The sequence below is a fragment of the Opisthorchis viverrini genome (assembly GCF_000715545.1).
Source record: "Opisthorchis viverrini unplaced genomic scaffold opera_v5_44, whole genome shotgun sequence".
Taxonomy (NCBI): Eukaryota; Metazoa; Platyhelminthes; class Trematoda; order Opisthorchiida; family Opisthorchiidae; genus Opisthorchis; species Opisthorchis viverrini.
Window position 1 is genome coordinate 710,267 of NW_008751700.1, and position 24,427 is coordinate 734,693.

At 44.8% G+C, this 24,427-nt stretch overlaps 1 protein-coding gene across 1 annotated transcript; it reads right to left on the reverse strand.

The window, feature by feature from the left end:
* Positions 1-7,202: 7,202 nt before the first annotated feature.
* Positions 7,203-23,704, reverse strand: T265_13180 (hypothetical protein; the record flags this gene model as incomplete). The annotated part of the gene is made up of 4 exons (XM_009167646.1): positions 7,203-7,608; positions 13,085-13,224; positions 15,218-15,292; positions 23,369-23,704. The coding sequence occupies 4 exons, from the start codon at positions 23,697-23,699 to the stop codon at positions 7,498-7,500; spliced, it is 657 nt and encodes a 218-aa protein (XP_009165910.1).
* Between the last annotated feature and the right edge of the window lie 723 nt (positions 23,705-24,427).

A 24,427-nucleotide genomic window follows, 5' to 3' on the forward strand; every position in this document is an offset into this window, starting at 1 on the left:
CCAATGAAGTTGTCTGCTGAGTGCTGCGTACTTCCCAGCATGTACGAGTTTTGCAATACCCAACCGATTTTAAGTTAAAACCAGTAGGCAGAGCTCTCTCGAGGAATAGCTTGGAAATTTGTTTACTATAAGTTAAATAGAAGCAGAAGAGAGTAAAAGAATCATTCTAGCATTTTCCAAACTATACTAGATACAGAGCCGAAAATCAAGACTAAAGCCGAAACAAGACTATTTTGCTCTGATAACAGACGGAGAAAGGGAAGACTTTGCAGTGCATATTCAGTTAGCATGACAGTTAGTCGTACATAAGGCCACTTGATCGCAAAAAAGGATCCCATAGTTTTTGAGCCAGGATACCTGCCTAAACAATAAGCTTAGTCTTATATCTGATCCGACAAGACGAGCAAACAAGTGGCTTTGCTCTGGTCCGAAACCCAACTACACCATTCAGATGTAGACTGGTCTGGGCCGAGACTATGAAATCCGTCTATGTGATCTGAAAGGCAACGCAGAAAATCTTTTAAAAGTGCAAATACTCCCACTGTAACTGATGCAGTTTATTAAACGTTCAAATTCCGCAATCGAGTAAGATGTTGTAGTGCATATTGGACAGTTTCTGTAATCTTGCATCCTAATCTACCTCGTGGCGAGCCCAATATGAAAAAAAGTCTGCCCGTAGAAATGCGCTATCTGTGTCAACTATCTTGCCCGGTGTCTCACTTGTTGACCAGATTTCCAATAAGGTGAATTTCAGTTACTGGCCATACCTTATCCATATCTGCGTTGAACCAACACGCAATGTCAACAGAATAGCAATGACACCACCGATACATGCAGGATCGTACAGCATGACAATCGGTATTTGGTCGCTCAACGACAGAAAAAACGCTTATCATGGGTGAGGAAACCTGAGGAAAAAGTACAATCCGTTTCCAGTGTCGTACAAGACGTAAACTAAGACCGTTACCGCGTGAGATTTGAGGTACCCACGAACTAGTTGAATGTCAAATTCGTCTTTTCAACCGCCTAACCAGCACAGTGCACCAGACCCTCCAACGCTGCCCAGTGGTGCAATTCTTGCGGGACCCAGAGAACACTTGCTATCACTCGAGCGATTTCCGGCAGGATTCACCATGGTAGGCTTGTTGCATTTAGCTGACCTCGACCCTGGAGAATGTGGGTACAAAAGCACGCTGCCACGATCACAATGAAAGGGCTTAGCACTAAGTAATCTGCTGATATTTGGAGAAACCGACACTACTGAGGTTGTGTTGCGGGTACCCAGTGATTTCTCATAAGAGACAGATTTTCCGGAATAGTCTTATGTATAAGTCAGATCTCAGATATCATGATATCACAATAAACATACTGTTTATAGTTCACAATGTCTATGTGACCCATATGTTCACTGCGACTTCCAGTGGTACCGTCACAAGTAAAAGAGGCCCCGCTAGCATCACCGCTTTGCTTGCGGAGAAACATGCTATTTGTCAACGTTGCAATGCCTGTGAACTCCCGCACCACACTAAGCTACTTGAGAGGATTGCCGAGTCACGCTACATCTTTTGGTCGTCGAAAATCGACAAGAAATCCTTCAAAAAATTGCAGTGTCGTACAAAAAATACTTATGGGATGTCAGAAAGAAGCACATTTCGAAGATATATGCACCAGCGGCGCAAAATCCATCGCATCGCCTCCAAACTACTCACAATATTTCAATAGCTGAACCGGAGCATTGGTCTGAGTATCCATCGTTGGGCGTGTTGGTCACCTAAGATTTTTCATGTTTTGGATGCACGTGGGTACCTTGCAACGACGTAAGGTATTTCACTGACATAGGCCTTCCAGCTGTGGAAACCTGACGCTGATCATATTTGATATTTGCCTTCAAATTCGGTCTGTAAGCCTATAAATCGAAAGGTAAAACCGCTTCCTGTTGAAATCCCGATAATCGAGTCACTCTGAGCCCATTGAGCAATGAATGTTATCTCGTCATAGACTTGGTGACTCAGCAGAATCTCTCGGGCCCGCTGTAATTCAGCTGAACCTTCCATCAACGCTCAAGTAGTCTGGATACGCATGTCTCGTCAACCGTGTACAATTTGGCGGTAACCTGAGGCTGATGAAAACTCTAGGACCACACTTACATGGAGAGCACCAAGAACGGCGAGACTGGTAAGGGATTGTCCAATAGTTTCCAGCAACCTTATGAGTGGTACGCTATGTTACAAGAATATTCCCCGGGTGCCGTTTACCATGAATGGCATGCTTCTTTAATCTGAAGAAAGCCAGTCAACACCTTATGGTGTGGCACAAACTTCTTGCTTGCAGTACTGTTCCCTGTCTCCATGCCTGGTACTCATATTACTGATCACTAGTGGTGACCAAATGATGTAATGTTCAAATAACGCATAGTTGCAGATTCGAAAACACCTCTGAGATTTGTCACATGAGTACTGGTTCTCGAAAAGGGTGAATTGGCCTTTCATCAGGAGAGGAACTGCACATCCAAACTTCTCTACCATTTTATCAACCGCATAATTGTGTGCAAACACTTTTCCATACCTGGAATGCCTACTCAAGAATATCGCGGGAAGGAGTGCACAAGAACTACTTACAGAAATACACAAAACTGTTCAGCAAGGAGCGCGCATGTTCCAACGGGAGCTGAAGCAAACTCGTGCTTGTCGAAGAAGTGAAGTCTCGTTCCGGTTGCTCACGGAGGTAAAACCTAGGCCATACAACGAAATAGCCCCGTACTTCAGCCTGATACACATGTCGCTTGAGATTTAGGCATCTTAAATTAGCAAACGCAATCCACTCCTTTTAGATTCGTGTAGCGAAAACATCTACCGCACTCTAAACGCACTGGTACAACTTCCAAGATAGGTAAAAGGCTCCATAACCTCGAATGCCTTTCCTTGGATCGCAAATGAAGTGTTGTCTGACTGCATGTTCAGAAGCAAGACCTTAAATTTTGTGGATGTAAACCGCACAGCAAAGCACAGGATGACTGTTTTCAGTTCATCCAAAAACATCCGCACCCTCTCTTCGTAGACGAGAACGATATCGTCTACATATTCCAGGTCGACAGGGTTTTCGTCAGTCTGTATTGGAACCCATGGATTTTGGAGACCTTCCAGCGTTTGTCACATAATCAGGTCGAACAAAATTAAATGGGAGTGGAGAGATTTTGAACTACTCACGGACACCACTTTGTGTATGGAAGCCTTTGGAGAGCTCTCCGTATGCTCTCACCCGCCCGGAAGTTTGAGGATACAAAGTTTCCATTATGATCGAAAACTTCTGGGCCATTCCATGCTAGGCGTGTTCTAATTAGAATAGACTGGTCGAATGCATCTTGGAAACATAGGAGTACTAAATTTATGGGACATTTATGCGTGTGGCGTTGTTCTAGCACCCCTACAAGGGCGAAATTCCTCTTGTTACTCTCGATTCAATGTTCCAGGGGCTACCATAAGGCGACCAGGGAAAAGACTCCAAGGAGCTAGTTACGACTGAAATCAAGCTGATACCACGATGACTACCACATCCACTACAGGCACTATCGCCGATTATCCCCAATTATCTGGGATAGTCTTTCTTTCCCAGTCAGAGGCAAATAGAATGGAAATATGCTGACTGATAACGTTATCCCCATACTTGAACAATGAGAGTGGGAAGTCATCCAGGCCAGGAGCTCCGTTACGCTTGAGAGAACAAATGCACTCATAAATCTCCCAGGCCGTACTGGGTTGCAGGTTCCCCATCCACGTTTCTAGTGCGTTTCGGTAATCCGACTCAGTGGCGGTAGGTGGCCACGATAATTATTCATCAAAGCACTTGGCTCACTGGTCGACGCAGTCTTCTGTAATGTGAATGGTCGCGTCACTCTGATCGCACGGATCAATCTAAATAACCTTCCGGCATTTCAGTCATTCTGCATCTGTTCCATTTCCTTAGCCCTCCACATCCACCGGATTTCACGGTCGGTGAGTATGCATTAGTTGACTTGACGTCTGATAGTTCATCGGGATGAATTATATTCGGGATCTGCGGGAATATTTTGCCGAAATTGGAGGCCTACGAGTTTGCGAGGTTAAGCAAAAAATGCATCCGCATCCCACCCGTGTGAACAACTTCCCCTGTTCTTATGCGCTTTGATTAGTCCAAACTGAAGTGGGGACATACTGACAACAAGCGTTGCGTCTGTCTCGTCTAAAGACCATCTACTAGGCATTTAACATACCATTGAGTGTGATATTTTGTGCGATGTCAGCTAAGGTCACTAGACAAATGCGTCTCGCCATAGGGTTCGAGTTGATCTCAGCTGTCGCATTCCTCAAGAAGTGTGATCAAGCTCATCATCTATTGGATTTATTGAACGCCTGCTCGTTTGCCAGACCGTAAGACTAGAAGTAAAGATAGTAGAGTAGATTGGTGAAAAAGTTTGCCGCTTGTTATCTGCAAGCAGTTCTACATACGGCCCTCCCAGCAGCTACTACACGGCGGAGGGCATCGCCTCTTAAGGCATATGAGTTCGTTTAGCTGTGCAATGTATATGCTGCCCACATTAAATGAGTTTGTGAATTTAAAAATTACTTTGATGCTAACTTGAAACTCAAGCGATCCTCGATAACAGTTCGCATACAATTGAAAATAGCATCATGCAGATATGCACATCCTAACTGAAAGGCGGAAGCATGCAATGGTCGGGATGCTCACCGCGGTAATCCAAGAGTTGATAAAGATTTTCAACTTCAGGGAGTTCTAGGCACGTTGATAAATGAGCGTCTCCTCGGAATACACCACACAATGCTCTTCAAAATGCCATACATTTAAGCGAGTAGTCCCACAAATTGGCGAACTTCATGCTTGTCTTACGAAAATATCCAATGCGGCTCGTGCCTTCCCTGATGGCACCAGTTGGACCACTGGTTTTGCTGTTCGTGGCATCTTTGCAAGGACTACGACACTTAGGCTGGCTTTCTAAGGATAATCAGTTGCATCCAGCGCAGCACAGTACACCAATGTCAACTCAACATTCTCTTCAAGGACTCAGATACCTTCGGACCCCTGCTCCCAAACACCTTTTTGTATGGCGAATCCAAAGATTGTTCCGTAAGTCTCAACCTCCTGTGTGGAGGCCTTTCATAAAGAACGGAGTCATGGATTTATTTTGGGTTTTTATTACTTCGAGGAAACCAGAGATTTGCTGCAAATGTTGTCTGTTTAACATGTTTGAGTAGATATGATACTTCTTTTTCAACTTCTTTCTACCTGCAGTTCCATATTTGAAGTTTGATGCTAGCAACTGATAGAACACCGGGGGTCCATGAATGGAATTTTCGACAAAGACTACATCAGTGCACATTAATGGGCTGGTCGGATCTTTAGGACAGAACGAAACAAATCGTACACGTACCCCATTAAACGGAGCACAAGTGTGACACCTACCTGTCGATAAGATACCCTAGCTCTAGGTTCTTGGTTTACAGGATAGTCACATTAGGTATGTACCAAATACCAAGAGCTGTTGGCAATCATTCACTGACGGACCGGTTTTGTCGGAGCGGACAACTGAACCGTCACAGGATCCACCGTATGGTTTGACGCCTTGCTTTTGTCGGCGACTAGGTCCGCGTTCACTGCCTCAAAACAATTGTGATTTTTACCTAGGCTGATGCAAGAGTCCTTACTTCACAGTAGTCAACTGAAGTTCGATTTGTTCTTTGTTCCACCACAATGAGAGACTGGTTTTTATAGCATATACAAAGGAATACGGTCGCTATCAAAATATTTGATAATTCCTCTTCTCAAGATCCCAATGTACGTACCAAAACCTATTTTATGTACAGGTGGCTGTGTTCGAGACCGTATTTTATCAAGTAGTCAGAAGGATTTGCACATAATCGGTTGAGGGTCATCAAGGAGTAGAATCTGTCAGGATTTCTTGCTGCTTTAAGGAGCTATGCTCGATTTGGTTAACTGACCAAGTAAGAATGGTAGGCATATTTTTCCCGAAGTTCTGGCGCTTAGCCAGTGTTAAGGCCACCCATAACCATAAAGAACACTTCGAGGATCGAGATGTTCCTACATGCGGAGTTGGGGCACACGCAGCCAAAACTAGGTGAGTAGATCACATCCTGTGCGGTCATCGATGGCAGACACTGCGATAAGAGAAGGATCAACTGTGGCGTCCAGAGGTCTTATAATAAATGACCTGGAGAGAGCGCACAAGCACACACACACTACGAGATGGCGATAGACTGTTTTTGTCAGGACGCACCCAGACAGGAAAAAAGCACATGTGCAGAGAGTGACCTATCCCCAAGTTCACCATCGGTACGACACGTCCGGAAAGTAGGTGAGTTCGCGGCTCGGACAAAACATGGCTTAGCAACATAAGACCAGCGTAGTGGGCCTGTTCACTGTTCACTGTTCACTGTTCACGGCCGGAACACCACCATTGGCTGCACGGAGCGAACAAGTGAACGACCATATTTGGCCATTTAGTCATCATATATATCTACGCAGACGCTCTGTATGTTTTGTCTGATAATACAGCCGTGTCCCCAGTTTCTATGTCCTCTTTCTATCGCGTAGTCTGACAGGCTCAGTGCAGGCGTAACCAATGGACGGCCACCCCCGATATGACAACTTCGTAAGGCTTAGCTACGTTTTAGAGACAGGTAATCGTTTTCATGCTATTTCAGGGGAAAAGTGTGCACCGATTCCTTTATCTGTATGTGCAACGCTCAACACCATCAACTTTTCGGCGAATTCCAAGTCGAACAAACATCGTCTAACATGACAAAAAGTCTATCTGCATAGAACACCGACAAGTGACTGAAACGCATCCCAAATATTGAAACTTTTGATCGTTCGGCACCCAATCTGGTTATGCTCTTCAGAGAATGAGCGAATAGTAACGACGAAACACATTCAATGCTAACACACATACAAAACTTTGCGTTTGTATCAGCTACCACCTGGAATGAGTAGTTATCTGTCCCACCTTACCAAATCATCGGTGAACGAAACTGCGGTAGTCGTAACCAATGTACAACAAGTGCGCGGCTTTTGCAGCTGATAATGACGGTGGTGTTGAATGTCTGAACCGGTATTTTGCATCCCATCAGCTAACAACGCCAGGTTTATGAGGTTCATGCATATCAGATGAAACTTTGCCATAAATTTCCCGAACAACTGCACACATGGCAAGTGTTGATTTCCATGAATATCCTGAAATAAGCAGCGATGGGGAAATCGCACAGAAAAGGTAACCTAAATAGCGCTCATTCTGTTCTCATTCGTTCGATTCAAATAGTCACGATTTGCCGGGTACTACATGAATAATCCGATAAATAGGATGATATTTATGTAAGAATCATCATACAATAGGGGGTCAAATCTCCGGAATAACAAATTCGGATGAGGATAAATGTGCCGACATCAGGTCAAGGACACACATGTTGTAAAGGTGTATGCAACAGCTTATTGGAGCGATCCCTTGAGTGCCTCGACAAATGTCATATCACGATACAGGCGACAGAGTGCACACGGGCCACAGCACACGAACGTACAGCAATCTCCGGCAACACTACCCTGTTTAAGGAAGAGATAGAAAGTCCGCAAGTTATGGATGGCCTGTGTAAAGCGACTCATGTAGAAAGTGGTAAGTGTTGAATTAGGTTAGTTCAAGAACACATCTGAAGCAGGGAAGTATAGTTGTCTCTCTAGCAACAATTCTCATCTGTTTCTAAATGCTGGAAATAAACGAAAAAAAGTAACGGACCATACATTTGTGGGCTCGAGCCCAGGTTCTACAGGAATTGGAAAGAACCCGCTGAACCGGATTGACGAATTAAAACCTGATCTGTCCCCACTATTCATTCCAACTCAGCCATTTGCAACTGGATGAGTTCAGACTACTAAGACGGTTGTACGGTCTCGGTTTGATACAAAATTGCGGAGGCGGACCGCTGCGTGGACACTAATTCCACTTCGCGCCGATGTACCTTGTCTCAGGCTGGTTTCGTCAGATAGGTTTAAGTGAACAATCACAGCTCAGGCAGAATATGACATCTGAATTTGCAGGCTAGAACTAGCCTGTGAGGTATTGTCTCTGAAATTTGCTTCAGATTTAACTTTGTTAGTGGAAACCTGTGAACCGCTTTATCAGATTTCTGGGAGACACTTGCAACATGATGAGGTTAATCAATTGCAATTATCTCTTCAGACAGGGAATAAAAACTGTGATTACGGGAAGAATGGTCGGCACTTTCAACCCAGCTGATCACAGCGTACAAAGAAGAGTCAGAGAACTGAAACTCGGGAAGACATCTGTTCCATCACATAGGAAATACGGTTGGTGGCGATTCAGGGACTAGGCCTATCCGGTGAGCCTCAAGAGGATTAGCAATGCTGGTGAGCTATCCAGAAAATTTACCCTTCTTGTCAGTAGCATCATACATTATGGCTTCTTTCAACAGCTTATGGGAACTTTTAAAGTGAAAACAGTGCGATCGGATAAGATGTCATGATCCGACGTTTCAAGTGCCGTTGGTAATATTTTCCAAGGATTTCTACAATTCTTCTGCTATCAACCCTGGTGGTATTGCAATCCTGAGTTATCCACTCATACACTATTAGTTTTATCATCAGCCATTCTCGCGAAAAAGCTCAAGTTCCTTTTGAAGACGGAACATCTGCTTCGCAAAACCTTTTGCTTAGAAAAATACTGGAGTTATCAACAAGTGTTACTTCTATGTCCATAAAATCAGCAGATATTATGTCCTATATGGTTGCTAGGAGAACTGTGAACAAACATTGCATCGCCCCTAGAATGCACGTCCTCTCAGGGTAGTCTAGAGATTTTTCAATGCTCGTGACCTTTAACCAAACCACACTGTCTATGCACAAATAAGCTGGTCACAAAATTCACCGAAGCGACTTATGATAACATAGTTCGAGGTCACAGGGTAGGGCGTTCATCGACAATATGACAGACTTCGTTGAATCACTGTGTTTGGTTCCCAATTCTTCCAACTGCTTCAAACAAATGGTGTTACAAACAATAATGGTGAAGCGGTCAGGAGTAACCTAACTGTTTCACTTCACTCTGCTCCGGGCCCCAGTCGCCATATAGACAAAAAGTTCGGTTTCTCGGCTGAGTTTACTTGCACTATCTACGTAACATCTTTGGAATCAAACGGAATGACAGAATCTCTAAGAGCAAAGTCCTTCTAAGGGCAAGCACTCTCGAATTTGAATGCAGTCTCATGCAAAACCACCAGCTTTGTTGGACGGTCAGCAAAAGAATGGAGTTGAAAATCAACGACGCCCAAAATCCAGCTGTTGAGACAACTTTCAGGGGGAAAACTTGGCACCCGGTAGAACGGCTACCCAAACCTCGAAAATCCTTGAGACACGGTAAGTCGCCACGCTACAAAATAAACGAGCCACTAAGTTAATGGCTTCATCTACCCAGTGCAACATAGACTGCGTGTGCTTGCGCAAATTTCGGACACACGTGCTTTAGTAGGATCCGACCGACGAATCACCAACGTACTGGTTGCTGTACGTAACCAAGTGCTAACAGCTTTACATCTTTTGTGGGATTTCGTCCCGTAAGTGAAGCCAATCTATGCTGAAAAGCCGAGAAGCATAGATTGGCTTCACTTACAGGACGAAATCCCACAAAAATCCCAAATCTCCTCACACCACCAGCCTTACATCTCTCATCCACACATACCTAAAGCGCTCGATACAAAGGCTTGCGTAGTGTCGGCACGACAGTTTGAAACAAACCGGCTTTGATTAGAGTGACTATTATCATCTGACTTGATATTTTTACGGCCTTTCAGTTATGCGGTCAACAAAAGCGCTTTGAGAACAACGTGCCAAAGACAGCAAATTCGAAATCCAGGCCCGAATAGTCAGTTTTGTATCAGGGTTGTATCAGTATCCCGCGAACCCCTAAGATTATCTTTGGGGTACACAGGGAAGTTGGACACATCCCATTAGAGATGGTGTCCAACTTTTTTGCTGAACAGGTTGCGAGCAGAATCATCATTGGCGGAATTTAAAATGACTGGATCACCGATTCAAAGTTCATGTGAGTGCATAATTTTACCACAAAGTATTTTATGTTGTTTTAGGGAGCAATACGCAGTCAAGTACGAAACCAGACTGGCGACAACCACCTTGTACTTTTCTTCAGACTTCTCTTGACGCAACCCGGGATACTATATGACTCCCCATCTTCTGTCGACGTACTGTGTCTTGCTGATGGGTTCGCACTTTTGTTTTCCACTCAACTAAGTTTGCGAATCAACCTTATAATTATCGGTCACGCTATCGGTTGGTGTTGGCTATGCCTCTATTTGAAAACGCGCATCACTTCATAGATATTTTCGCCCCACTGAGCACATGTATGAGACCTCCGTGCGTTTCTTTTGACTCCAAGGGTTCTGCGGTTTCGACTGCTGAAAGACTGTCGAAAGTGGCGATTAGCGAGACCGCCAAGGCAGCCGGCGACAATCACTGAAAAATTTGATCATGTTTTGCCCGTCCCTATCCATTCGATTGGCACACTATGTACACTAAGTCAGCGTTATCGAACGCAGTTCACAAGGTCATGGATGAATCAAAACGTGCATTAAAACGTGCACAGACATGTAAGCACACCGATATCTGATTTTAGCCGTGATGTTCACCGTTTTTTTTTGAGACTCAGAACCCAAGTTCACTATTTGCCTGTCATCTTGAATCGGGTGAATAATAACAGAAATAAAAGACTGGGATATGCGGGCTTATCCGAGCGAAGCATTTGCCGATAAGAGAAAATACACACCGAGAAAAAACAACAACCGGAATGCTTTGTGATTCCTGATTTAGTTCCGTTAGGCCCAGAGCAAACCTTTTTTTAGAACACACTCACATGACTCACGTCTGAACAACCGTACTCCTGTCCTTGTGCAGTCATCCTGGTGAGTCCACACTAAAGGGGGAAAAACTAGACTCGAGTTTCGCTCTTATTAGAGCTCATCAGTAGTGCATATCCAATGACCGTACCGGGGTTTGAACTCCGCACATCTGACATGCGAGGTAAGCATGTTGGAAATACACTGCTAATGAGCTTTAGTGAGAGTGGAACTCGAGTTCAGTGCTTCCCTCCTTTGGTGTGGACTCACCAGGATGACTGCACAAGGACAGGAGGACGATTGTTCAACGCCTAACCCTCTTTTTCACTCAGAGAGAGAGAGAGAGAGATTACATTCAAAAGTGACTAGTCTCGTGACTGCTTTGCACTGACCCCACAAATTATTTCGTTATCTCACTGATGGGTGACTCGTGCATGGCGTTTAAGTAGACACGATTCCGCGCGCACATGATTTGGCCTTACGGGTTAAATCGCAGCGTTAGCTTAGTCGCCCGCAGTCGTTTGCACTTCAAGGTCATTGTCGCCGTTCGACCGGAGTGCAAATGTGCGATTCGCGTTACGGAGCACAAGTCGGGGCAACAAACATCAGTCGGTGCAGAACGGGAGGAAAAAAGTCATCCGGCACCAAGGCATTGGAACTAAATCTGGCCTGAAGATCTGTTACTTTGTTCTACGCATTGCACCTTGAACGTGTTTACGATCACTGCAGATGTGAGGAGGTACACAAAACAAATCCACTGTGATTGTAGTGGTCTCGTGTTTTCCATTAGTTAGTGATGTTTGCATCCACAGACAAATCAGCGACGTTGAACTGCATACCCTATTCGGCGCACTACTAAGCTAGCTATCTCAGAAACTGATAGGATGGTGGATGGTGAATGATGTACACGCGTTTACGTTGACCTTTTACTATCCCTAATGATGAACATTCCAACGATTTCCTAAATAAACTCAAAAGAAGCCAGTCTATAAATTCCAGTGGCTCAGTTGTGAGGTGGAGTTCCATGACACCAGACAGGCATAAATTAGGCCCTAAGACGGGTCTACCATGCTTCACGACTGTGCCCAGTTCAAACAACTAGAGAATTGTTCTATGGGAGTACCACTGACTTTACTCCAAATTGTCCATCTCCCACTTGATGTATCAGTAGTCCAGAAGTTACAGAGACATTCGTACTGGCAGGAAGGCATAGCTGAACGCAGCATAGTGCGTTCTTAGGGTAGTAGCTAAGATGATTCCAGATGGTTGGCGGTCACATCGTTATCCATAACCATTTCATCGAATAGATCCCAAAGGCTGGGTTCTTGTGCCACTATTTAGGCAGAACCTTAAACCACAGTTAGGCCGTACCCCATGGATCCCTAACCAATAACGTTTGAAAAAATATCTGGCTTTGACTGTTTTACTCATATGAGTTCCTCGAAATGTTGATTGTCAGTTCGTTCCGCTCTCTTGGGGGTGGTGACTGAGTTCAAAGTTACCGCATGCGACCTTAGTGTTTTGCGTTAAATGGTTGAGCGGGACAAATTAAAAGCTAACATCCAGTGATAAGTATCATGTCTATGCTAACGAGTTGGATACAAGAGATCTGAAGCGATAACAGTAACTGCCAGTTGGAGAAGTCAGGCTGCCTGTGCCCTGCAAGATTAGCGTTAGACCGGTTATCGGGTATGGATACGTTCAGGTGACATACCACAACAAAATTGTAGACGGCCAGAGATGTGGAATTGATGACGACCGGAACTGAAACCTTCCCTACCGAGTAGTATCAGCTAGAAGGAGGCGCTTTTGTTGATTTGTTTCGATACCAGCCGTGGGCTTCCGTATGGAAATTCCCATGGAAATTCATAAAGGATACCGATCAGCAGTCATAAGTTCGACCGCATTCGAACACAGTTCACGGCTCACTCAACGAACAGCCCGCTGAAACAGGTACTGTTTAGAAGGATGGGCATCAATTTTCAGACGGCCTGTTCGCCATTCGCGTATAGAAACGAGACCGAGAGCAACATAACACTAATAGACAGTTGATCGGAGAAGAAAGTGTGCGCAACCTACAGGTCATCGATTTGCATATCCTAGCCATAAAAAGGCAGCATCAAGCATAACAACCAACACATAGAAGATAAACTTACGACAATGCGATGCCGACTTCGGTGTTTTACACTCAGTACCATGTCCGCCATAGGCACGACAAGTGGTGTGCAGCAACACTCTCCGTAGAGCTTATACATGTGGCACACCATGCACGGGTAGAAAAGAGCAGTAAGAATGCCTGAAGAGAAGACATAGAAGAAGTATTAAATATAGTCCTAAAACACTTTTGTTATGAAAGAAGCTGCACCTAAATACACACTCGTGCATGATCAAAGGTGTTGTTGATCAAGGTGATTTTCTTCAGTGGAGTTTGGAAAATCGCAATAAGCCGTAGTGAGTTTTTGTGGTAACTTTGCTTATCTCAACATGCAATGTTGATAGTGATCCGCTTGAGGACAAAAAGCTATCCTTGTCTGAAGGCAGTCTTGATGGGATATATTGCGCCCCGTGTGAAATGGGTAGTTACTTCCGGATCTTGCGTTTAACTGTTCAGTCATTTGTGTTTTTGCGCGAAATAAACTACAGGACCTTTTTAAAGCACGTATCACGTGATTTAAATGATCTCTACCGACAGGCGGTTCGAAGGTCAAATATCACCCTATCCCAGACCAACGAAATCCATTTCCGAAGTAGGGGGCGAAATAAGGTTCGATTGTTTATAGTACAAGCATAACTGAAAGGAAAGTACTTTTATACTGAACGATCAAATTAATCTAGCTTGTTTCCAAATAGACCGGTACGGTACACTTCGGGAAAAAACAGAAGTGACAGTTACATACCTCACGAACAGGGGTACAAGGAGTTCTGACCACGCAAGCAGTCCAGCGGTGATTGGTATGGCCGGAAGAGAAATACCTTCACAACCCTAATGGTCCATTAGGCAAATAGACACGGTAACCTTAGGTTCCACTCGGCACTGATGACCACTGGATACAGAGGTGAAACGTATCACCAATGAGATGGAATCAGAACTACGGCAGTTTTGATAGCCCATCTTATCCATCCTGGCTGGCTAAGAAGAACTGAGGCTAAATTTGACATCATCGTCTGAACCGATAGAAGGACGCATGTTTTGATGCGACCAGGGAAAAGGAAATCTCATCAGTGTAACATACTCAAGCCTTACCAGTTCTGCAGGAGAGGGGCAACTATTTTTTACACTAACGAAGTAGACTCATTTGTAAACAAATTTGATTTTGTGAGAGACTCACCTAGAACCCAGATGAATCTCTAGTTTATGATGTTTCTAAGCTGTCGAAGAATTTCTAGCAATGTTATGAGTATTATAGCTATACTTTTGACACTCTTGTGTCATTTTTTAGAAAGACTTTAAACAGACATGGTGGGATCCAAAAAAACAGAAGATGGATATTGGTATGTTAGATATTAATTCATGGAGGTATTACGCATGGGCTCCTCACTACCATAAAACGTCTCTGAAGAGTATAACTCTGGCTGAACTGATAGGCATTAGATGACGGAGCCCAGAAAAAGACAAATGGCAAGACGGTGAACTTCCGTTCACTATGTCCAGGACAACCTAATGGTTACAAACGGCTGTTTCTGAAAGCGCAGACCAGGTTTTGTCATATCACTGACAATTGCCCCCGAAAACCTCAACATACATCAGGTGAAATAGGCTGGTGATAAACCAGGGTGACGTGTCAACAAATGTTGGCCAAATGATAACGCTGGAAACATTCAGCCAATAGCGAGAGTTAGGTTAGGGTTTGGAACATGTTCCTTCTGAGATGACATAGTTCTACCAGTGTAACTTTCGTAGAATTTAAATGGGAGCCGATACCGACAAGGCGAACTGGTTAAGAGGGGTTCCCCCCTGGTAATCATCAGGTCGGGCAGATCACTCACGATTCCGGCAAGTTGTAAACTCGGGCCATTCGGAAAAAAACTAAGTAGGCAGGCATCTTGGCTGCTATCTGATTCCCGTTTGCTTGTGTTCTTACTTCGTTCTATCACCGGAAGAATCGTAATGAAACGTATTCTCTCCTCAGGTTTTGATTAATGGTTCTAGCTCATGTTCAATAGAATTCAGGTGCCTAGGTCTCTGATTGAACAGTTGTCAACTGTCAAACTGGCCCGGTGGTATCCCGGTATTAGAAAACTGGCGGTTCAGACAAGTAAAAGTCGCAACATCAAAGACTCAGAATTACCTCCCATGGGTGGTGTGAACGGAAGACAGTCCAGTCCAGATGTGGTATCCAAATGCGCATATTCAGTCGGAATCGCTGTATCGCAGGGGCAGTCAAATGTGTAACATTTCGGTATTCAATGTGCTGTGGCAAAGAGTTTGGAACGGACCAAACAGAGCTGGTAATTTTGAGTGGTAATCTAATGGTTGCGCAAATCTGATACAGTCACCGAAGACTAAATGCGTTTCACATTTGTGTTCCTGGACAAAAGGGTCGAACACTATTGTGACCAGTACAATATGTGTTCTCTCTGAAAGAAGAGGCACCATACGACCCAAAGCGCTTAGCATTGTCATAGAGGATGAGATCTCACATGCCTAAATAAACATACTGTTAAAGCAGTGGCTGAAACAGTGGCATGGAAACCTGCCGAGTCAAGGTCGGTGTACGCCTAGATCGCGGATCTTTTTACTTCTACCAACTAAACTGCCAGTATCAATTTGAACGCTTGTTCATTTTCCAGCGAAAATGTTTATCATGCCAGGCATCGAGGAATTACCGTTTCACTACCTGGTTCGCACAAAATCTACAAAAGCCGCATCAGCATACCATCCCCTGTAGTCTTATTGTTTGGTTTGTCCTTTGAAAATGAACCACTATGGACTGCTATTATGGACTGAAATCTTCGTACAGAGCAAATGCTGAACATCGAGATACTTATTTGCTTCAACTTCTTGGAAAACCGACTAGCAACAAGTTTGTCGCCGCGCCGTATGCGAAATGAATAGGTCACTCCTCATTGATCAGTTCAGGAAAAGCTGGATATGTCTGTTCACGATCTCAGCAATAAACCTAGGTTAGCATAATCTCAGTGCAGATAGCGCTGTCAGCAACAGTGAACACAACGTGGAGCGATGACAAACTGAAATTCCAATATAAAAACAACCAGTATGTGAGAATTCTAACCATAGCAACAAATCAAGCCAGTGCGTATCAGGATTGGGTAAATAAACATCATGTCCAAGCATCAGCCTGAGAACCCATAACCAGGACGTAGGCTGGCGGCTTTCGTCAATGTTCTTAACCGATATATCACAGTAGTGTCTCAGTCCAAACTGGGGTGACAGTCATTGCGCTCCGCGAAGCACTGCAGACGAATAGGTTTGGAAACAATATGAATGACCAGTACAATCCTACCCATATATCGGTCGGTGCTGAAGTCAATGAACGTAGCAACTGCTGATTAATTCGCGTTCATAGGTGTGAGCCAAGGTATTTTTGTTTGTTAGGGTGCATCACCAAGTGTTAATCCAAAGAGGAAACTTACATGGACTTGGGTCTAGTTCTTACCGTTCGGTTCATGTGAACATCCTTCTTGAGCGTCGTTTGAACTTTCGTTCGCCTGTGTGGATGAGCTAGCGCTACGATAGTTGTGTACGGAAGAAAGATTCTCTGAACTTTGGTTGGGATTTCCACCCCCTGCTTTTTGCTGATCATTTTACGTACACACATATTCACGTGTCAACTCGGTTTGTCTAGGACCGCTTTCCATACGCTCACCAGTTCCAAACCCTCCATTCTCTTCACGTTTTGATGCTTGATAATTTCCACTGCCTCGGCTATCAGCCGCTGTGGTTTGAATCACAGTTCCTGTCTCAAAACTTCCACATAGTCCCTAGTCCTTTCAACTGGGAGGGGATCTTCCAGTCGCAATCCAGGTCCACCCTCACATCCATCCACCGACTCCGAGTGTCTGGTCGTTTATGTGGACAGAACGGACAGGCCCGACAAGTACGTGCTAAAATTAACGGGTCCATACTCAAATCCGCGTACCTCCAAAGCTAATCACAGTTCATCCGTCTGACCATCGGTGGTCACACATTGGAGAACGCGCATAATGTAAACGCGGTTGTTGCATTCTGTGCCCTAATTCCTAGTCTGATATTTGAAAACATGGTGCTTAGAATGTGATCACTCACAATTGGTGCAAATTCAGGTAGCGAGGGGGGAGGCTCCTTCACCTAGTTTTTCAACAATGACGGTGCACCTTATAGGCTAGTGGTTATGATACTATACAATAAAGGAGAACCATGACGTTACTGTTTGGACATCGGAGCTTAAGTTGCATGTTCTCAAAATTCCAGGTAGGCTTGTACGACCGTCTATCCCACGAGGACCATCACCTAAGACAAATTAAGTCGTTCTAGAGGAGTGATGTTTGTGGACAACGTAATCGTACATTGGTAAGATTTATTTGGAAGGACAGTCACCAGTGGATATTGTGGTTCCAACGGCATCAGTGGCTAGACTGTTGCAACTTTCTGCAGTCTGATGTGATGTCTTCGAACACCATCAATAGTAGCTAATTCATTTTCATGTTTCATATGCATTTCTCTGGCTATAAAGCATCCGTAATTTTAGGATGTGTAATCTCTCAAGGCAAGAAACGGTTGGAAAAGGTTTGGAACCGAATGAGAAGTCATCGTTTCAGAAGAGCTTGGTAAAAACCACCGACTATTTACCAAGCCCTTCTGAAAAGTCAAGAAACGCCTATTCGAAAGACGTGTACTGAGCCGTCTTTCTACAGCATATCGTATGTGGTCCATTGACCATGTCCGTACATCAGGCACGAACATTTTGCACGTTGCTCACACCATCTGCACCATTTCATACATTTGAAACTCAATTGTCGGTGTTGTTCCGTCCGTGTGGCGCCCAGTACGTTCATATCACAACACAGAACCCTCTGGATTAAAATAGCGGTACTCCTACAATTATAACAGCTTCTATGGTGCGATGGTGCATCTATCTGTTCCGCTCTCTTCTGACAGCGGAATAATTGAGTTTCACGTTCCAAGCCGTGGACACCCGCCTTGGGCTCGTAGGCACAGTGGTCCAGCATACTATCAGCCAGCCAAAGCGTCAGTGCGGGTACCTACAACCATAAGTAATCTGGTTTCCACAGTTTGATTACTTGACCCTGAGATCGGATAGGTGCGTTGTCTAAAATGGAGCTGGGTGCCGCTACACACAGTGTAGCACTGGATGAGGATCGGTGGAAAAAGCAAAAATAACGACTGAGGCTATGTCCGCCAACCGTGTATTCTGACAGACATAAATTTTATGTTAGGAAGACCAAGCTAACCTGTGCGCTCGGCCGGCAGCAGTGCCAGAAAGTCAAACAAAATTGTCTGTGCCTTTGGCACAACTAACAGCGATGGTGCGGTCTCAAATTAGCCTGATGCTGCGAGCTCAACACTCGCACGGTTTCGCATCCCTCTCAAACTATGCAACATAAGGTCCAGACAGGAAGAGGCCGGACGTGTTGCTTGCAGCATCCAGCCTACGAGGTGGATGAAGGACATGAAATGACACATTCATATGTAGAGCCACGTTTGTCCACCAGATTGGATAGCACCAGGGCACCCAAACCTGGACGGGGGAACGACACATATTTTCAACCATAGCCTTTGAAGTCGAAAACCTGACCGCAAAGCAGTGGTGTTTGGTGGAAAGTAGCAGTGCATCACATTTTTTGAAGAACAAGTCATTCAATGTCCGAACCTGGAGGAACAGGTTGGTCAGACCTTTAACCACTGACCAACCTGGTATGAGAAACTCTGCGATTGTCGCATGGACACCGCTCAGTGTAGCTGATTCGTTCACTGAGGCACAATAACCGTCACAGCACGTTAAGCGGCTGATCCGTCAGGCTTTGGAGATAGGAACGAACGGAAGAAAACCGCTATACCACGTGGCCTGAAAGAGCCGAGAGTCGGTTAGTGGTTTGTTGTAGGTGAGACTGAAGTTGAGTCCCTTGCGATATATCGGATTTGAAAACGTAACATGAACGACAGAATAGCAGAGAGGTAAAATGGTTGTTGGTTCAAAAGAGATCCAACAGTGATGTACTACACCTTGCGTTTGCAAAGCGTTGCTAAATTTGATGAAGACGTGAGATTAGCAATAATGCCCAAGTGGTCTAAAGTACGCTTCCTCAAACCGAAAGACTCTTTTCTTACATGCATGACGATAAACTCAAAAGGCAGCTGACGATCAAGCGCAAAGCAGCTGGAGGTCAAACATTTGGTGGAACGAATGTTAACACCAGAAAATAATACATGAACTATTTCTATCTGATCAACATGGCCAGGTTAAGCATAGCTGCTGAACGTTGCAAAATATCCAAAGTACGCTACGCGCCATTTTTCTAAGAACAGGCTATATAGGGTTCACGTTCAAGTACCGGAAAGATAATCGCTTCACCTTCACACTACAAAACGACTCGCTTGAAATCCGCGTAGTGAGGATGGGAGCAAAGGTCACCCAAACCTATGGTTTGTAATTGTTTTCAGCCGATTAAGCTCAATGGACGTGCGAACAAAGGTCACATTTAAACAATTCGATGAACTTCGTCTCGGCAACGTGAAGCAGTCGAGTTCGCGGAGAATTCGAGTGACTTTTCGGGATTCGGAACACTACCTGAAAGGCTTCGGTAGGAACGAATGCGCAGCAGTTGAAATGGAATTGGGTATTCTAGTTCCTTTTGCTAACCGAGCTAAACAGTGTTCACAGATTCTATCAGACAGTCGCCTCGTTGTAAGAACAATATATGTCTTGCATAGGCAATCAAATGAGTACGAACAAAATCTGTATACGGGCTGCGGCAAATTGATCCTCAGTTTCACGCTCGGGAGATCGCACGTAAATCTGTTAATGTGTAAGTCGTTTTGAGATTGTTCAGGGTATCTGGCACCTTAATCCACGCGTAAGGTCACAGTTGAGAGGAAAATATATACGGACGAGTTTCTTCCGAAATGATTCTATTTACCGTCCGTTTTGTACTGGATGTACAGTTTTCTCCTCGAACAGTGGATATCGATTTCGGATGAATATTCCCTCTACTACTTCCAACTCGCCTTTTGGAGAATCGTCGGGGCAGGCATTCCATAGCATTCTGCCTGTGGTTTCCAAAACGGAGCGCTCAAAATAGACGTGTTGTCCAAAACAAAAATCTAACAAAAATCACAAACGGACCAATAGATTCACTAAATTCGTTACACTTCAAGTAGCCAATCACGTCAGAAGATAACAGATAGCCTCCGAATGCTATATATAAATGCACTCAGGCAAGGAACAAGTACTACGCACTGATAATGTCTCCTCGTATGGTGACGAAACGTTTGCAAGCCAGTTGCCAAGCTCGGCAGACAGATCAACAGCCACCTGATAAACAACCGATCCGGGACATTCAATCCAACATGTTTTCGCACAGTCGAAAAGCAGACGTGTTCAAGGCAGAGAAAACTGACCTCTTGGGGTCAGTCTGAGGAATATTTGCACACCACAATCGTCATTCTACAAAAAGTGAATCGAAGTGATTAGCCTAGTCCGACGAACCTCACTAACCCTCCACCAGCAGTTGAAAGGCATCACTAACATTACATAGCGACATGCTGTGAAAAGTTTTGTCATTCACCAGCAGTCTGAATGCCTCCAACAAAGAGCATATTCCAATAACCTGTTTTCAACCCATAAAGAATTTGAAAATGCTCTCAAGTATCCGACAGATCATTGGGTTCAAATTTCTATCGCTCAAGCTCATCCAGCAAAGCAATCGCATCTAATTTTAGGCTTCCTCACTTGATGAGGATACACAAGCACATGCGTCGACCGCGACCACACACAACTGGTGACCACTACCCAGGAGACCTCAGGCTCCGTGACGCTGCCCGAATGGGAAGTCCTGATGGGCGGATCAATCGACGGCTCGAGTCGTTGGGCGAAGTAATCAAATCGTCCAAGCATGACGACGTTCACCTGCTCAAACTAGATTATTCAGATGCCTCCGGTGTGCCTCCAGGTGTAGTGTAAGTAACACGGTCGTATTACAATTCAGACTTCCGGGTTTCAAACGCCAGTACGGCGAAAGACGTTGACTGATTTACTGATGAGCTTCTACCGAGACAGAAAATCGAGTCCATTTCTGCCCCGCAATAAATGTGGCATGATTGGAGAGCTGCTCGAACGTGGTTGACGTGAATGTGAACGATTTAACCTTTATCAGTTCGTAATAGTCTCAGGCCGATGCTTACCTCACTATAACACAAGAGATTTTCCTTCTGTGTATTCAGAATAGAGGGATAATTAAATGAGGAGGAGTGAACAAGATCCTAAATCGTTCTAAAAATAATTGCAAAATTTACTCACCAGTTGTTTGTTTTGAAGAGTCGTTAATGTAGGCAACATGCAACGTGCCTTCGCCCGGCCTGATTGCTTGCCGGATTAATCATAAGCCTAACTTGTCTGCACAGTTAGTCTTTGTGTGGCAAAAAACAGGAGCCTGGACAAGTCATTGGTTTTACCAGCCACAGAAGACGGGACTAAAATGTGAATTAGAGGAGCATATTGATTGCTCGGAAACTGTTTCAAGTTTAATTGTGGGTTTTCGTGAGAAGACTGTGCTCTTCTTTGTGGTCACCTGCTCAGGGTTTCCCTTCTTTATCATGCCAGAAAACTCGGGCCACAAAATTATGCGTAGGTTTCGAACGTTCTCCAATCAAAGATACCCTTTTAGATGGACCCTTGTATACGCAAAATTCAGGCACTACATCACCGACAGACAGCCCTTATTGCCAATCGAAAACGAATTCGGCCGCACTATATGGGTGGAAGTAGTTCAAAGGGACAGACAAACTGACACAAGTAACTGGTCTGCGCAGTTATGAGATCGGATCATAAAGGCCGTGCTTAGGAGTGTCGACGGAAAGAGCAAGCACCATTCTCAAAAATCTACAAAACGTCAGCGTAAAATCGGCTTCCACAGATTTAGTAACAGTTGCTAGGAAATGGGGTACTGCTCGTCGGTTTTGAACACCCATGGCCCAAAGCATTGTAACAGCAGGGTTCCGAAACACCTAGAATTGGTATTCTTCTGTTGAGGCAAACATAGACTCTTCGGTAAGTATTACTTTCCAAACATTCACATTGCTCAATAACCATGTGCAGAGTGTCTTCCGACATTCTATGTCGACAGTGCTTGGTTTGCGAACTTTGCAACGTTTAAACCCGTACCTCCTCTGTATCATTCTGGCCGACCAGAACGAGATATTGCTTTAGCGTATCGCTTCGAATAATTGTGTACCACGCAATTTAGACACTAAACAAGCTACAGCTTAGCGCAGTACCTGGGTTTACCACGGGATTCTATGTTTTCAAACGAGCTGTAAGACTTTCTAACACGTGACCGAACACTTTTGTCACTGGAACCCTGTCAGCATTTATAAACGCTCTCGTTGTATTCGTAACACCCCGGTTATTCTACGAGCACCCGTTTGTCCACGCAACTCAAATGGAACATGGGTACTGTGATTGAAATCAAAGTGATACGTACAAACAGCAGGTTCATAACATCGTTAGGTAAAGCGACCGACTCCCGAGAAATGATGGTGTGCGAAAGGAATCTTGCCGTCTGTTGTTTCAGGTTCAGATAGCCATAGTCCATAGTTCGGAAGGAAAAAGGAATTGCACAGCAGGGGACAACTTACGGGCACATGAGTCTAGTTTCACCATCAGTACTGGTGGTGAATATCGTAAGGACCCACCGTTGAAATGCGCAGTGTTTTATTAGAGTGAATAATTTGAGACTTAACAGCATCCGTCTAAACATTTTATTTACAACTATGCGTGTCATGCAGCGCAGTCTGGTAGCGATCCATTGTTTTTTCAGACTTCCCCACCTAAGTTTGTGTGGAAATGGCCACCGTGATGATATTTGTTCTACGACTGATAAGCGCAATGCATCGACTCATATTGTGGCAAAATAGCGCACAAGCAGAGTGGTTCAGAGCGCCATCGAGTTGCGAGAATACATCCAGGTAAAACAATCATTCAAAACTACACCCCGATGTCACGATACTGTGAAATAAACTGGTGTTTATAACCCATGAGGACTTCCCGAACGTGACGACTGGTGATCGGACTACGGGAACGAATGGTCTGATCCAATAAACCTATGGGACTATGCCAGAAACAACTATGTTGGGAAAAAGTTGAGCACAGAACCACAAATGCTTTTTGGTGGGGTTAAGCCGTTATTTCGTCATCACGTTGACATGTATGCAACGCAGGCTATGGGACACATCAGAAATAATCGTCAGGGCAATGACTCACAATTCCCACAGTTATTGCCGCAATCACACAGACCGTCCTTCCAATCTCGGTATGCCTCCGGAACCACCGGCTTTGGCTGTTCCACAACAACGTTCACTGTAGGTGCTGCCAAAGGGGCTTGGTAGAGTGGTTGTGCCGGACTTGGGAAAACGGGTTGCATCTGAGTTGGGTAGATGGGCTCCGCTTTAGACGCATCGTAAGGGGGCAAACCAGCGGTCTCTGTTCCCGGTGCCATCACTCGGGCGCACAAAACCAGACCAACTAATCGTGCCGCGTCAGAATCCACGTCTGAACGTCGACCGGTAGGCTGTCCAGTGGACCGCTGGGACATGTCCACGACACGCTCATTCTGCTGGCCTGGGACACGAAGGACATGTGTTTGTCTATCTAAAAGCTCCGTACGCCTTCGCCGCAACTACCATAGTTCTTATTGGTCGTTCACGATAACATTCACCTAGCTTACAAGCCGGGGTACGTGTGAGAAACCAACCCACGCAAACCCGCTTCAGCCACTCGAGCTGCCGTATCGAAAACGAAGTTACCAGCTCCATTGGACCCGACGCCAGTGATTCTCTGAGACTTAGTGGCAGGTGGTTGCGAGATTCCTAAAATTGACGCTCACATCACTCGTTTGAACAGCACTCTTCCTGTCCCGAGCCAGTTATTCTGATCAGTACATAACAAATGAGTGAAGCACTGTACTCGAGTTTTGCTCTTATTACAGCTCATCAGCGGTACGTATCCCGGGTCATATCGGGGTTTGAGCTCCGAATACTGATTGCACGCGAGGCGCGCGTGGTACGACTACTTCACCAGCACACACTAGAAGCACCTGAATCATCATTTTTAAACAGGCTGATGAACACTTGAGGAAGATGATGATGAGTTTCAAGAAGAGCGAAATTCCAGTACAGTGTTTCGTCCCTGTATTAGGGACTCACCAGAACAAGTACACAAGGACAGGAGGAGGGTTGCTCAAGCGAGAATGAACGTAATTTCCCCATTAATTAACTATTCACATAATCTAATTTAAGACAGTTGAGCTTCCGGATATGACTG